At 38.3% G+C, this 14,498-nt stretch overlaps 1 protein-coding gene across 2 annotated transcripts in view; it reads right to left on the minus strand.

Annotated features, from left to right (window-relative positions):
• Positions 1–14,498, minus strand: part of ANK3 (ankyrin 3) — a 713,837-nt gene that overhangs the window by 206,544 nt on the left and 492,795 nt on the right. For both annotated transcript variants that reach the window (XM_026454835.2, XM_023185582.3), the window contains one exon: positions 2,677–2,775. In XM_026454835.2, coding sequence (XP_026310620.1) covers positions 2,677–2,775 — 99 coding nt within the window. The remainder of the gene's footprint in view (positions 1–2,676; positions 2,776–14,498) is intronic.

The following is a 14,498-nucleotide window of genomic DNA, read 5'->3' on the forward strand; positions in this document are numbered from 1 at the left end:
TATGTAGATTATTTCCTATCTTTGACAGTTGCATGCAGAGGAATTTGTATGTTTTTCTCCTGGCCCTTCCCTGTGACACTCTATGCCCTCTAAAGATGGGGCCTGAACTTCCTATGTATCCTTTTCTCCTCCCATTGAACCAAATAGAACATGTAAGTGTTTGACAAATGATGAAAAATTACTGACAAATCATTTTGCTGTTCTGTAGATTGACTATATCAACAGAGAGAGAAATAAGGTAATTTCCAATCCATATACCAACTGAAATCTGTATATCCAGGCACCTCTTCAAGCTTCTCTTTTCTGCGTGTCTTGGTAACCCTCATTTCCCTTTGCCAAGATTCCTCTTCTTTACAAATGTTCCTTTTCCTCCAGGTAATAATCAGGCAACAGACGCAATGCATCTCTACTTTTTATTCCTTACAACTCTTTAAATAGCCTATGCTTAGCAGAAGACCCCTGTCATTTAAAGCAATGTTTCTAGCATTCTTTACATACTGATAATTGGTTCTTATTGGAATGATGAATAATCAGTTCAATAAAACCTATATTCAATTTACCTCCCCAGTAAGACAGTCATTTAGGGGTAGGCCTTCCTCTTTCTTCCCTTTTCCTATTTAGAAAGTTTGTTTCTTTTAAGGTACATAGATGGTTTCCAGGTTCAATGGTAATCAAGAAAAAGAAGTCTGGGTCTCCTGCCTATGACTGGGCTGTCTTAGGGTCAAAGTACAGAATACAAACTAGACCTTTTGTTTCATAAGGGCAGGGGAAGTTGTGTCTTGCTCTGTCATCTGCTGTGTCTGGCCCACAGTAGACACTCAACGATCATTTACTGGTTGAGTAAATAAATGCGAGGAATAAAAAATGAAGTAGTAAATCAAAGCACTACAGAAATTAAGCTGAGGTTACCAGGCCAGTTTTAGGAACATGGAATCAGAATTTTTAGAAGATGGAAGCACAGGATTGCAGGAGTTGCAGTTACAAGAAAACTACTTAAAACCCTTCGATAGATTGATGTTTGTGCTGAGACAATCTTTTGATTAGATTGCTTCTTGCACAAGAAATACTGAATAAGAAAACCTGTGTCTAGATGTTTAATACTAACTGGAGCTCTGAGATATATTAGCAGTGGCTAGAATTTATTTCTGGCCTACTTTATGCCAGCACAGTTTACAAACATTATCTTGATCGTTGCAACAACCCTACAAGGTGGCCATTAGTTTTCTTTATTTTCAGACAGAGAAAGTACAATCAGTAAAGTTAAATAGCCTACCTAAGTCAGCTAGCTAAGTTTAGAATTTGGATTCAAATCAGATTATAAGTCTTGGTTTTTCCCCTACCCACAATGCATCACACCAAATAAGCAACATGCCATAAACACCTAGATTAGACATATTTGTGGGTTTTTATAATTTTTTAATTAAAAAAAAGTCATTTTGTTTTGTTTTAGAGACAGGGTCTCACTTTGTTGCTGAGGTGTGATCAAAGCCTACTGTAGCCTTGAACTCCTGGGCTCAAGCGATCCTCCTGCCTCAGCCTGTTGTATAGCCAAGACTATAGGTGCATGCCGCCACTAGCAGTTAATTTTGTTCTCTTTTATTGGTAGAGATAGAGGTTTTGCTGTGCTGCCCAGGCTGGTCCCAAACTCCTGGACTCAAGTGATCCTCCTGCCTTGGCCTCTGAAAGTGCTGGGATTATAGTTGTAAGCCACTGGGCCCAGCCTTTAAAAATTTTTTAATTATGGTAAAATACCTACAACATAAAATTTACCTTCACAATCCGTAAGTGGACGCTTCAGTGTTAACCACATTCACATTGTTGTGTGACAGATCTCTAGAACTTTTTCATCCTGCAAAACTAAAACTCTATGCCCATCAAATAACTATTTCCTCTACCCCTAGTCCCTGCCAACCACCATACTACTTTTTTCCCATGATTTTCCATACTCGAGATGTCTCCTATAAGTGGAATCATACAGTATTTGTCCTTTTGTAACTGGTATATTCACTCAGCATAATATCCTCAAAGTTCATCAATGCTGTATCATGCAACAAGATTTCCTTCTTTTTTAAGGCCGAATAATACTGCATTGTATGTATATACCACATTTTAAAATTCATTCATCTGTCCACGAACATTTGGGCTGCTTTTACCTCTTGCCTATTGCTGCTATGAACGTGGTTATGCAAATATTTTGAGATCCTGCTTTCAATTATTTTGGACATATACCCAGAAGTGAGATTGCTGGATCATATGGTAGCTCTATTTTTAATTTTTTTTGAGGAAGCTCCACACTGTTTTCCATAGCAGTCACATCATTTTACATTTCTACCAGCAGTGCACACGGGTAGACAGATTGGTTTTTAAATAGAATAACTTGCAGTTTTAGTATCAAACTGACCGAATAGCTTAGCTTACAGTGTCTTGAAAATTAAATGCAACAAAAACTCTAGACCTTTTAAAGCCAGGTACCATTTAACTGTGAATTAAGTATTTACAAATATAGATGGATGGCCATCCCATTTTAAAAAGAATAAAAGTAGCAATCATTTTCCAAGAGACTATAACAAATAGAACAAAAAATAAAGCTCATGTTGTATCAGTGCAAAGGTATTAGGAAAAGTGCTCCTACTTCCTGAATATAAGTAGAAGCAGGTACATAAGTTGCACACTTACCCTGGTTTTGGCATCGATTTTAGCTCCTCGATCGAGCAATAGTTTTACCATATTTGCATTTCCTCTTTTTGATGCAACATGTAAAGGAGTGATGTCATTCTGAGAAGAAGAGGAAAAAAATGTACAGAGTTGATATTTTTGGCTTCAACAAAATGTTCCCTTCTAAACTTTCCCCAACATATCCCCATTTTCCCCTCTTCTTTTCTAAACATCCTTTATGAACAGTGTGCTTCCTAACACTTCTGACAGGAATTTTCTTCAGAAGGCAACTTTAAAAAGGAATGAATTGTAAGGGAATCTGTGAGGCAGGGTCCAAGTTAATTTATTTCAGTCACTTGAGGTGACTGATGGTTGAAGTGATAATTTGTTTTTTTTTTTTTTTTTTTTTTTTTTTTTTTTGCTCAAAAAGCCTGCATTTTTAAGTCAATGTATTTTTCTATAAATGTGAGGAGTGATACATACTGGCTAGTGAGTGGTTGACTAACAAGCTGATTAAGTCAGTACAGACTGAATTTAAAGGAGTGTCATATGACTTGGAGCCTTTCCCAGGTTCCGTTGGGAGCATCAGGTTGTCAAGGAGAGACAATAGGAACTCAAACTGGAAAATCTGTTACTTCTATACATAGTCACATGACTTCCTATCCCCTTGGTGCTTATATGTGTTTACAGGCATTTGCTAGCAGTCTCATGAAAACTGTAATTCTTATCTGACAAATATTTGAAGAATAGCCAGATTGTTAGGGTTATCTGAAATTCTAATTGTGTTCTCCTTGATTTCAGTGGAAGGCTACCATAGTTATTCTTCTCTCCAAGCATCTTACAGGCACTATGATTGTTTCCAGACTGTCAAGGAAACGTATGCACACATTGAAAACAATTCCCTGATTTCTTATTTTATTTTATTTCTTTTCTTTTTAAGTGACAGAGTCTCGCTATGTTGCTTAGGCTGGTCTCAAATTCCTGAGCTCAAATGATCCTTTTGCCTCAGCTTCCCAAAGTAGCTGGAACTACAGGTGTGCACCCCCATGCGTGGCTTATTCTTGTGTAGCAGCAATATGAGTTTAAGTTCTGTTGTTCACAAAGAATCAATTACATCATAAATGAGCTAGGTTCACAGGGATTATTGATTTATAAGTTGATAACAGAAACAATATAGTAACTATCAAGTATTGATCACTTCCTGCATGTCAGGGACTGTGCTAAACTCTTTACTATCTCATTTAATTCTCACAATCCTCATAATATCATATATAATCTGAATTGCAATCCACATTTTACACATGCAGAAACAATTGGCAGAACCAGGATTCAACTGTTCAACACTTAAACTCTTGAATGCATGATTTTAAAAAACACAATAATGAAAAATTCCAACATACACAAAGTTTGGGCAAAAAAAACATAATGAATTTCAAGTTGCTCCTTACCCTGGTTCAGTAAACACCAACCTTTTGCCAATATTATTTCTTTTATGTTCCCTACTGTTTTTTTTTTTTTTTTTCCTTTTTTTTTCCTGAGGGAGTTTAGGAAGAGCAGAAAGAAAATTCTTGGCATCATGTTATTTTACCCATAAATACTGCAATTTATCTCTAACAGATAAGGATATCTCAAAAAATTACAATACCATTATCATAACAAAGAAAGTAAAAGTAATTCCTTTATGGCACCCAAGACCCCCTCCATGTTCAAGTCCTCCCATTATCTCCAGCTATCTCCATTAGTCTGCTCAAGTTGGAAGGTCGACATATTGCATTAGGTTGAAAGTCCTTTAAGTCTTTCTTAATCTCCACAGCTCCTCTATCCCACCTTTTTCCCCCTGCGTTCATTTATTTATTGAAGAAACTGGGTAACTTATTGTGTAGACTCTTCCACAGCCTGGATTTGACTGATTGAGACCTCATGGGGAGTTAACATGTCTTTTTCTCCCTGTATTTTACATAAGCTTTTCTAGTTAAACACTTTTAATGGTTGTAGGGTTAGGGTTGGGTTTACAACCTTTCCACAGATGGAAATGCTGCACATTCTCTTTGCTCACTATTCTTAGATGCTAAAATATAAATCTTAAACGAAAGAAGAAAGAGACCTGAGGAAAACAAATTTCTCTTAGTAATGCTGGTGGAAAGTAAACAGACTAATATTGCTGTTTCCCGGGATGTAGGTATACTTTTTCCGCAAAGGGACAGATGACAAATATATTCTGCTTTGCAGGCCATACAGTCTCTTGTATCTACTGAACTCTGCCATTGTGGCATAAAAGCAGCCACAGGCACATGCAATATATAAAGAAATGGGAGCGGTTGTGTTCCTAAAACTTTATTTATGAAAACAGGCAGTGGGCTGGATTTGGCCTGTAGGCAGTGGTTTGCTGACCCCTGCTCTAGGCCTACCAGCTTGTAGCTGCACAGCTTTCAACTGTGTATAACAGGTTACAAAAGAGGAACTGAAACTATAGGCTGTGCCATTGTGCACTCTGTGGTCTTTTTTGGTGTGGAGGACTATTTGTTGTGAGTGAAAGAAGGAAATAAATTTCATGACGACTTTGAGATCTGCTTGCTTATCTCTATTTTCTGAGTACAAGTGTGTGTTGCTCTAGTGACCCAAGCGGCATAGTGGATGAATTCTAGAGCTGAGACAGCAGGTGGAGGGTCAGATTGGGAATAAAGGAAACACCGACCAATAGGAGCTCACTGAGCCCCAAGTGGGACGTGACATGAAGACCTCATCACTTCCCAGTGTGAGTAAGGGCTGGCATACCATTTCCCTTTAAAACTATGACCTCACTGGTTGAGAAAGACTTAGTTAAACTTTACACAAACAGGCTAAGTTTAGTGAGAGGAAGAAATCTATTTCTAATTTCACTCTATTCCATATTTACGCACTCGCTCATACTGTGGATGTGGAGATGACAAAAAGGTGCCTTGAGTTTCTAATTCTCACATTTTCTCCACCTCTCCGGCCCTTCCTAGAGAAATACTTTATATTCTACAGCACTTAAACAGTGTTGTAAAGGGCCTGCACTTCTGTAATTTCATTTTACCCTCACAACAATCCACTGAAATAGGATAAGTATCATTAATCCCATGGGATAAAGAAAGTGAGGCACAGAACTGGTAAAGTGCAGATTAAGAAACAGCTAATTAGAGGCAGAATTGGGATTAGAATTCAGCCTTCCAGACCCTCAGGCTGTGGTATTTTCAGGCAGGGTTCAGAAGATCTCTGTTTAAAAACCCAGCTTCTCATCTCTGTCAAATGCAGCTTCCAATAAAATGCAAACACCTTTTATTCCTGAGTCACATTGTGGATGTGCCCAAATCAAAATCAAAGTGGTACCTCAGGGCCACACAATGGACTACTCGTATTTTGATTCCTCAGCTAACCAATAAAAATGGATTATGCCCTACTATGAGTAAGGCTGTGTGTTGCATTTCCACTGTATAAGCAAGCAACAGAATTATGCAATCCCAACATATCAAAGAAACTCAGTGATGTTAGAGCTAGAAGGCCTGCCTAAGAGAACCCTCGTTTGCTGCTGGTGAAACGTAAATTTGTACATTCTTGCTAGAACGCAATTTGGCAGCTTATATAAAGAGCCTTCAAATCTGTAACCACACATTAGGACAGAGTGTGGCTGCTGTGGTGGAAAGGGCAGGAATGTGGAGAAAGACCCAACCTTGAACCCAGGCACACACCCTAAAGACTGAGTCTGAGCCTACATGAAAGACCCCCGCCCCTAGCACCAGCCTAGCAGAGTAACAAGCAAGAGTAGTCAACTGCTGAGGTAAGGCAGGAGTGTGGGGAGACCTCCTCTGTGCTGCAGGTGTGCAGAGAAAGCTCAGGGTGGAGCACGAACACTAAGCAACATTCTCTGATGCCCCAGCCTCCACCCTAAGCAGAAGGCAATGGCAGCCCTCCACTAGAGGAATCTAAGCCTGAAACAAAATGTAAACTCAGCTCAATTCCTGCCTAAACAGGCTCCACCTGTCACATTTGCAGCACAGAAGAAAAGGTATGAGTATGCTCATTTCCAGGCCAAAATATTATTTAACTCAATCTCTCCTCTTCTACACACAATATCCAGTGTTCTATCTAGTAGGAATAACATGCATGAAAAGATAGGGAACTGCAGCAAAGGCATGGGATTTTTAGCAAAGAGTCAAATGGAAACATCTGATAAGAAAAATTGCAGTATCAGAGTGAATTCCTTTTTTGGGCTCCTCAGTAGACTTCACACAGTTGAGACAAGATCCATTGAACTCAAAGATATGTCAATTTAAGTTATTTAAAATAAAAACATGAAGGAGAAAAAGGAGTGGAAAAGAAAGTACAGAGCCTCCAAGAATTGTGGGATGATACAAAACAGCTAATGAGAGTTGTATAAGAAGAGACAGAATGGGACAGAAGACAAATTTGAAGAGGTAATGAATGGTCAAGAATTTTCTTGGAGTAATGAAAGGCAGAAAAATACAAACCCAGGAAGCTCAGGAGACACCAAGCAAGATGAACAATAAACAAACTCTCCAACTAGACACAACAGTCAAATTGCCAAAAATGAAATATAAAGGGAAAATCTTGATGGTGGCCCAAGGAGAAAAGACACACTTCACACAGAGAACAAAGATAACAAGTAGAACGGACTCCTCATCAGAAATTATGCAATCCAGAAAAAAAGAAGTGACATCTTTAAATACTGACTGTCGAATAAGAATTCTATACCAAATGAAAATACCTTTAAAAAATTCAAGGAGTAATAAAGACTTTTAAAGATAAACAAAAGCTAAGAGAATTCATCGTCAGCAGACCTAGGATACATAAAATGTTCAAAGTTCTTCAGAGAGTAGGAATATGATAGTAAACAGAAACTTAGACCTGCACCAAGAAATGAAGGGCTCTGGAAATGGCAAAAAATGAAGCAAATAAAAGAGATAACGGATGGTCCACAGTAAAGACAAAAACAATGAATCATGGGGTTTCCAATATATGCAAAAGTAACTTGTATGACCACAATCACACATAGATGAAAAGGAGGAATTGGAACTATACTGTTGTCAGGCTCATACCATATTTGAAGGTATACTGTGATAATTTAATGACATGGAAAACATGGATATATTATTAAAGATATCAAACTATGACAAATAAGATCAATTGTTATACATAAATATATATGCATTCTAAAATACATTGATCCAAATATATATATGTGTGTGTGTGTGAATATATATACATATATATTATTATTATTATTATTTTTTTTTTTTTTTGAGATGGAGTTTCGCTCTTGCTGCCCAGGCTGGAGTGCAATGGTATGATCTCAGCTCACCACAACCTCTGCCTCCTGGGTTCCAGCAATTCTCCTGCCTCAGCCTCCCTAATAGCTGGAATTACAGGCATGTGCCACCACACCCCGCTAATTTTGTATTTTTAGTAGAGATAAGGTTTCTCCATGTTGGTCAGGCAAATACTAATAGGGCAATAGGTACAATATTAGCTAAAGGGGAGTGTGTGTTTAAGGCTAGGAGAGTACTTATAATAAATAGTGAAAGTATTATTCCTTCTAGACATAGTAGTGATGATATTAGGTGTGAACGGTAGATTAATATGCCTAGGAGTGAAATGATGAATGCTAGGGTAATACTTATGTAAATAATGGGCATTTGGTTAGTATGACTATCATAATCTAATGAGTCGAAGTCATTTGTTTTGTTTAAACTACTTACCAATTCAGTCCAATCTAGCCCTTTTTGAGTTCATTCATAGGCTAGGCTGAGGGTTAGAATAGTAATTAATATAATTGATGATTTAATTATTACGGGAAGATTTGTTGTTTGGAGAGCTCATGGTAGAGGTAGTAATAGGGCAATTTCTAAGTCAAATAGTAGAAAAGTAATGGCCACCAGGAAAAATTTTATAGAGAAAGGAATGCGAGCGGGGTTTAGTGGATCGAAGCCGCATTCGTAGGGATTGGCTTTTTCTGTATAGGAGTTGAGTTGGGGTAGTCAGAATATAATAATTATTAGTATCAGGGTTAGAAGGGTGTTGATTGTTAGAATTAATGCTAGGTTAATTATTCTTTTCCGAGTGTTATCGAAGCTAGTTGATTGGAAGTCAGCTGTACTGATTATACTAAAAGAATAGGAACCTCATCAATAAATGGAAATATAGAGAAACAGTCAGACAACATCTACAAAGTGTCAGTATCAAGCGGCAGCTTCAAAGCCGAAATGGTGGTTTGATGTGAAGTGATATAGTAGTTGGCGAATAAGGCAGATGGTGAGAAATGTGGATCCGATAATGACGTGAAGTCCGTGGAAACCGGTAGCAATAAAAAATGTTGAGCCATAAATGCCATCGGAGATGGTAAAGGGTGCTTCATAATATTCTGAGGCTTGTAGTAGGGTGAAGTAGATGCCTAATAAAATTATAGTGGATAGGGCTTGGATTATTTGCTTTCGGTTACCTTCTATTAGGCTGTGGTGGGCTCAAGTGATTGTGACTCCCAATGCAAGTAGTACAGAAGTATTTAGAAGAGGTACTTCTAGAGGATTTAGTGGGGTAATACCTGTTGGTGGTCAGTGTCCTCCTAAGTGACGGGTGGGGGCGAGGCTTGAGTGATAAAATGCTCAGAAGAAACCAGCAAAGAAAAAAATTTCTGAAATAATAAATAAAACTATTCCGTAGCGAAGGCCTTTTTGGACTGATGCTGTATGGTGGCCTTGATAGGTGCTTTCTCGGACGACATCACGCCATCATTGATGTATTGTTAACAGATTAGTTGATAACCCCAATGCTAGTAGGGTAGTGGAGTAAAAGTGGAATCATATAATTAGGCCAGATGTTATTAGGAGAGCTGAGAGGGCTCTTGTTAATGGTCATGGGCTAGCTTTAACTATATGGTAAGGGTGAGTTTGGTGAGTCATTAAGTATTGTCATGTAAATAAAGGCTTACTAAGAGTGTGAAGACGTAGGCTTGAATTAGGGCGACTGCAATTTCTAGGATTGTTAATAATACTAGGAGTATTAAGATGAGTGAAGTTGCGGAGAGACTAATGGTTGATAATGCTAGTGCGGCATTTCCCATTAGATGTATGAGTAGATGGCCTGCTGTAATATTAGCGGTCAGGCGTACAGCTAAGGCTACTGGTTGAATAAATAAGCTGATAGTTTCAATGATTACTAGTATAGGAATGAGGGGTGTGGATGTACCTTGTGGTAGAAAGTGAGCTAGAGAGCTTTTAGTCTTGAAGCGAAATCCTATGATTACTGTACCGGCTCATAGGGGGATTGCTATAGCTAAATTTATAGACAGCTGGGTGGTGGGTGTGAATGAGTGTGGTAGGAGTCCGAGGAGGTTGGTCGTGGCAATAAAAATAATTACGGACATAAGTATTAGAGATCAGGTTTGTCCTTTGGTGTTGTGAATTATTATAATTTGTTTTAGAGTTAATTGAGTTAGGTTTTGTTGGATGGTAATTAGTCGGTTGTTAATGAGATGTTTGGAAGTTGGGTGTAGTAGTGTGGGGAACAGAATGATGGGAATTACAGCAGGTAAGCCTAGAATTGTTGGAGTTATGAATGAGGTAAATAAATTTTCGTTCATTTTAGTTGTCAAGGGTTGTTGTGGGCTTGTGTCTTAGAGATTTTTTGTGTGGGGGTAAGTAATAATTTGTATTTAGTAATTTTAATTGTATAATAATATGTAGTGTGGGAAGCATGGTTGTGATGATAATGAACCATGTAGATGTGTTTAGTTGAGGCATTTCACTGCAGAGAAGAGTATCCCCTCAATCTTTAACTTAAAAGGTTAATGCTGTGATAGCTGTACAGTGAGTCTGTGGATGTCTTGGGTTGGGGGAAGTAAGGTGATGCTATTTATTTATAGGGTGAATACAGGCCCTATTTCAAAAATTTTTAGTGGAATTAGTTCTGCGACAATTGGTATAAAGCTGTGGTTAGCACAGCAAATTTCTGAGCATTGTCCATAGTAGACGCCTGGTCATATAGCAGTGAATGTTGTTTGGTTTAAGCGTCCAGGTACTGCGTCTGTTTTTAGGCCTAGTGTGGGGATAGTTCATGAGTGCAGGACGTCTTGAGATGTAATTATTATACGAACAGGGGCTTCGATTGGAAGAACTACTCGGTTATCAACTTCTAGAAGTCGAATGTCCCCTGGGTTTAAGAATAATGGGGGGAGTATATAAGAATTAAAGATTAGACCCCCATAATCTGTGTATTCATAGGTTCAATATCATTGGTGACCAACTGATTTAATAGTGAAGGATGGGTTATTAATTTCATCTGTTAAGTAAAGAATGCGTAGGGATGGGAGAGCAATTAAGACAACGATAATTGCGGGTAAGATTGTTCAAATAGTTTCTATTTCTTGAGCATCTGTAATATTAGTGCTAGTTAATTTTGTTATGAGTACTGATGATAGAACGTATAAGACTAGAAAGCTAATTAGGGATACGATTATAAAGGCATGGTCGTGGAAGGCGATTAATTCTTCTATGATGGGGGATGTGGCATCTTGTAGGCCTAGTTGAACTGGGTGGGCCACATAAGATATATAGGGTATGTCCTATAATTTAGCTTTGACAAAACTATGAAATAATTTTTCTAATATCTTAATTGAAAAAGTTATAGGGGCTATAGAACTGGCTTGAAACCAGTTTCAGAAGGTTCGATTCCTTCCTTTTTTATTTGATTTTGATAAAGGCTGGCTCATCAAATGTATGATATGGTGGGGGGGAGCCATGTAATCATTCTAGATTAGAGGTGGGTTGTTCAATTAATAGGACCTTATGCTTTGAGGCGAAGGCTTCTCAGATCATATATGCTATTAATAATATTGCTACTAGGGAAATAAAGGAGCCTATGGATGATACAATATTTCATGTGGTGTAGGCGTCAGGATAGTCAGAGTAGCGTCGAGGTATCCCGGATAAACCAAGAAAGTGTTGTGGGAAGAAAGCTAAATTTACGCCTACAAATATAATTGTGAAGTGGGCTTTGGTGCAGACTTGATCTAGAGTATAACCTGAGAATAAAGGAAATCAGTGGATAAAGCCTCCTATAATGGCGAAGACAGTTCCTATTGACAAGACGTAGTGGAAATGAGCTACGACATAATATGTATCATGTAATACAATATCTAGTGATGAATTTGCTAATACGATACCGGTTAAACCTCCTACGGTAAAAAGGAAAATAAAGCCTAGAGCTCAGAGTATTGCGGGAGATCATTTGATATTACCCCCGTGAAGTGTAGCAAGCCAGCTAAAGACTTTGACGCCAGTTGGAATAGCAATGATTATAGTGGCAGAGGTGAAATAGGCTCGTGTATCAACGTCTATACCAACTGTAAATATATGATGAGCTCATACAATAAAGCCTAAAAACCCATTAGATATTATAGCTCAGACTATGCCTATATACCCAAATGGTTCTTTTTTTCCAGAGTAGTATGTCACAATATGAGAGATTATCCCAAAGCCAGGTAGAATAAGAATATAGACTTCGGGGTGACCAAAAAATCAGAATAAGTGTTGATATAGGATAGGATCTCCTCCACCGGCAGGGTCGAAGAAGGTAGTATTGAGATTTCGGTCTGTTAATAGTATTGTGATGCCGGCAGCTAGTACGGGAAGGGATAGAAGTAATAAGACTGCTGTAATTAGAACTGATCAAACGAATAAAGGGGTTCGGTATTGGGAAATTGCGGGGGTTTTCATGTTAATAATAGTTGTGATGAAGTTAATAGCCCCTAAGATAGAGGAAATACCTGCTAGATGGAGTGAGAAGATGGTTAGATCTACAGAGGCCCCTGGATGAGAGAAATTTCCTGCTAGAGGGGGGTAGACCGTTCAGCCAGTTCCGGCGCCAGCTTCTACTATGGCTGATGCGAGAAGAAGCAGGAAAGATGGTGGGAGAAGCCAGAAGCTTATATTGTTTAAGCGGGGAAATGCTATGTCAGGAGTGCCAATTATTAGGGGTACTAGCCAGTTTCCAAAACCTCCAATTATGATGGGTATAACTATAAAGAAAATTATGACGAATGCGTGGGCCGTAACAATAACATTATAAATATGGTCATTGCCTAATAGGTTACCGGGTTGACCTAGTTCGGCTCGGATTAGAAGGCTTATAGCCATTCCTATAATTCCAGCCCATGCTCCGAATAATAAATATAAAGTTCCAATGTCTTTATGATTTGTAGAGAATAACCAGCGGTTGATGAGCATAGGTGGAAATAAAAGGTAAAATGGCTGAGTAAGCATTAGGCTGTAAATCTAAGGACAGAGGTTGAGCCCTCTTTTTACCAGCCCCAAGGTGATTTTCATGTTGGATTGCAAATTCAAAGGAGCAGCTAAGACCTCTGCCGGGGCTTCTCCCGCCTTTTTTTCCCCGCGGCGGGAGAAGTAGGTCAAAGCCAGTTGATTAGGGCGTTTAGCTGTTAACTAAATATTTGTGGGTTTGAGTCCCATTGATCTAGTAAGGGCTTAGCTTAATTAAAGTGATTGATTTGCGTTCAGTTGATGCAGAGTAGAGTTTTGCAGTCCTTAATATGTTTCAGAAACTAAGTATAATTTAACTTAGTAGGGGCTTTGAAGGCTCTCGGTCTTATATTAACCTAAGTTTCTAGAATATAGCTAGGGTTGTTATTGGTAAGAGGAGGGTAGTGAGAATAATGACTGGGGGAATGAGAAGTGTTGGTTTCGTGTTTTCGAATTGTCATTGTATTTTTATATTATTAGTTGTAGGGAGTAATGTTATAGAGGTGACGTAAATTAGGCGTATATAAAAGTATAAATTAAGTAGGGTTATAATAATTATGATAGTGGGGATGATGAAACTGTTGTTTCTTGTGAGTTCTTGAATGGTAACCCATTTTGGTATAAATCCTGTTAGTGGGGGTAGACCTCCTATAGATAGAAGGGTGGATGATATTCGTGGTATTAATCAGGTTAATTTGTTCCAGGGGCGGGCTAGTATTAGGGTTGTGGTGTTTGAGTTTAGGTTTAGAGCTAAAAATGCAGTGGTTGTTAGAATAATATATATAAATAAATAAAAGATTGTAATATTTGGGTTATATGTTAATGTTATCATTATTCAGCCTATGTGTGTAATTGAGTAATATGCTATAATTTTACGTAGCTGTGTTTGGTTGAGGCCTCCTCAGCTACCTACTATAATGGATAGAGTTGAGAGGGTTAGGAGGATGCTTGTATTGATTGATGGGTGGATTTGATATATGATTGAGATGGGGGCTAATTTTTGTCATGTGAGGAGAAGTAAGCCTGGAATTATGGATGTTCCTTGGGTGACCTCTGGAACTCAAAAGTGGAAGGGGGTTATTCCTAGTTTTATAGTAAGGGCTATTGTTATAATTAAGGATGGGAGTTGGTCGGGTTTATTTATTATGGTTCATTGTCCGGAGATTATATTGTTGTAGATAATTGCTAATATGAAAATTATAGATGTGGTGGATTGTATAAGGAAATATTTGGTAGCAGCTTCTGTGGAACGAGAGTTTGCTTTTTTAATTAAGATTGGAGTAAATGCTAATATATTTATTTCTAGGCCTGCTCAGGCAAGGAATCAATGTGAGCTCAGTAATGTGATGATAGTGCCTATGATTATGGTGTAGTAGATAATAAGTTGGGCTAGTGGGTTAATTAGTACGGGAAGGATATAACCAACATTTTCGGGGTATGGGCCCGAGAGCTTATTTAGCTGACCTTACTTTAGAATAGGGTGTAATAGGTAGCAGGGAGGAATTTGGATTCTCAGGAGTAGGTTCGATGCCTATAATTCTAGAAATA

This window comes from Piliocolobus tephrosceles, chromosome 9, assembly GCF_002776525.5.
Source record: "Piliocolobus tephrosceles isolate RC106 chromosome 9, ASM277652v3, whole genome shotgun sequence".
NCBI lineage: Eukaryota > Metazoa > Chordata > Mammalia > Primates > Cercopithecidae > Piliocolobus > Piliocolobus tephrosceles.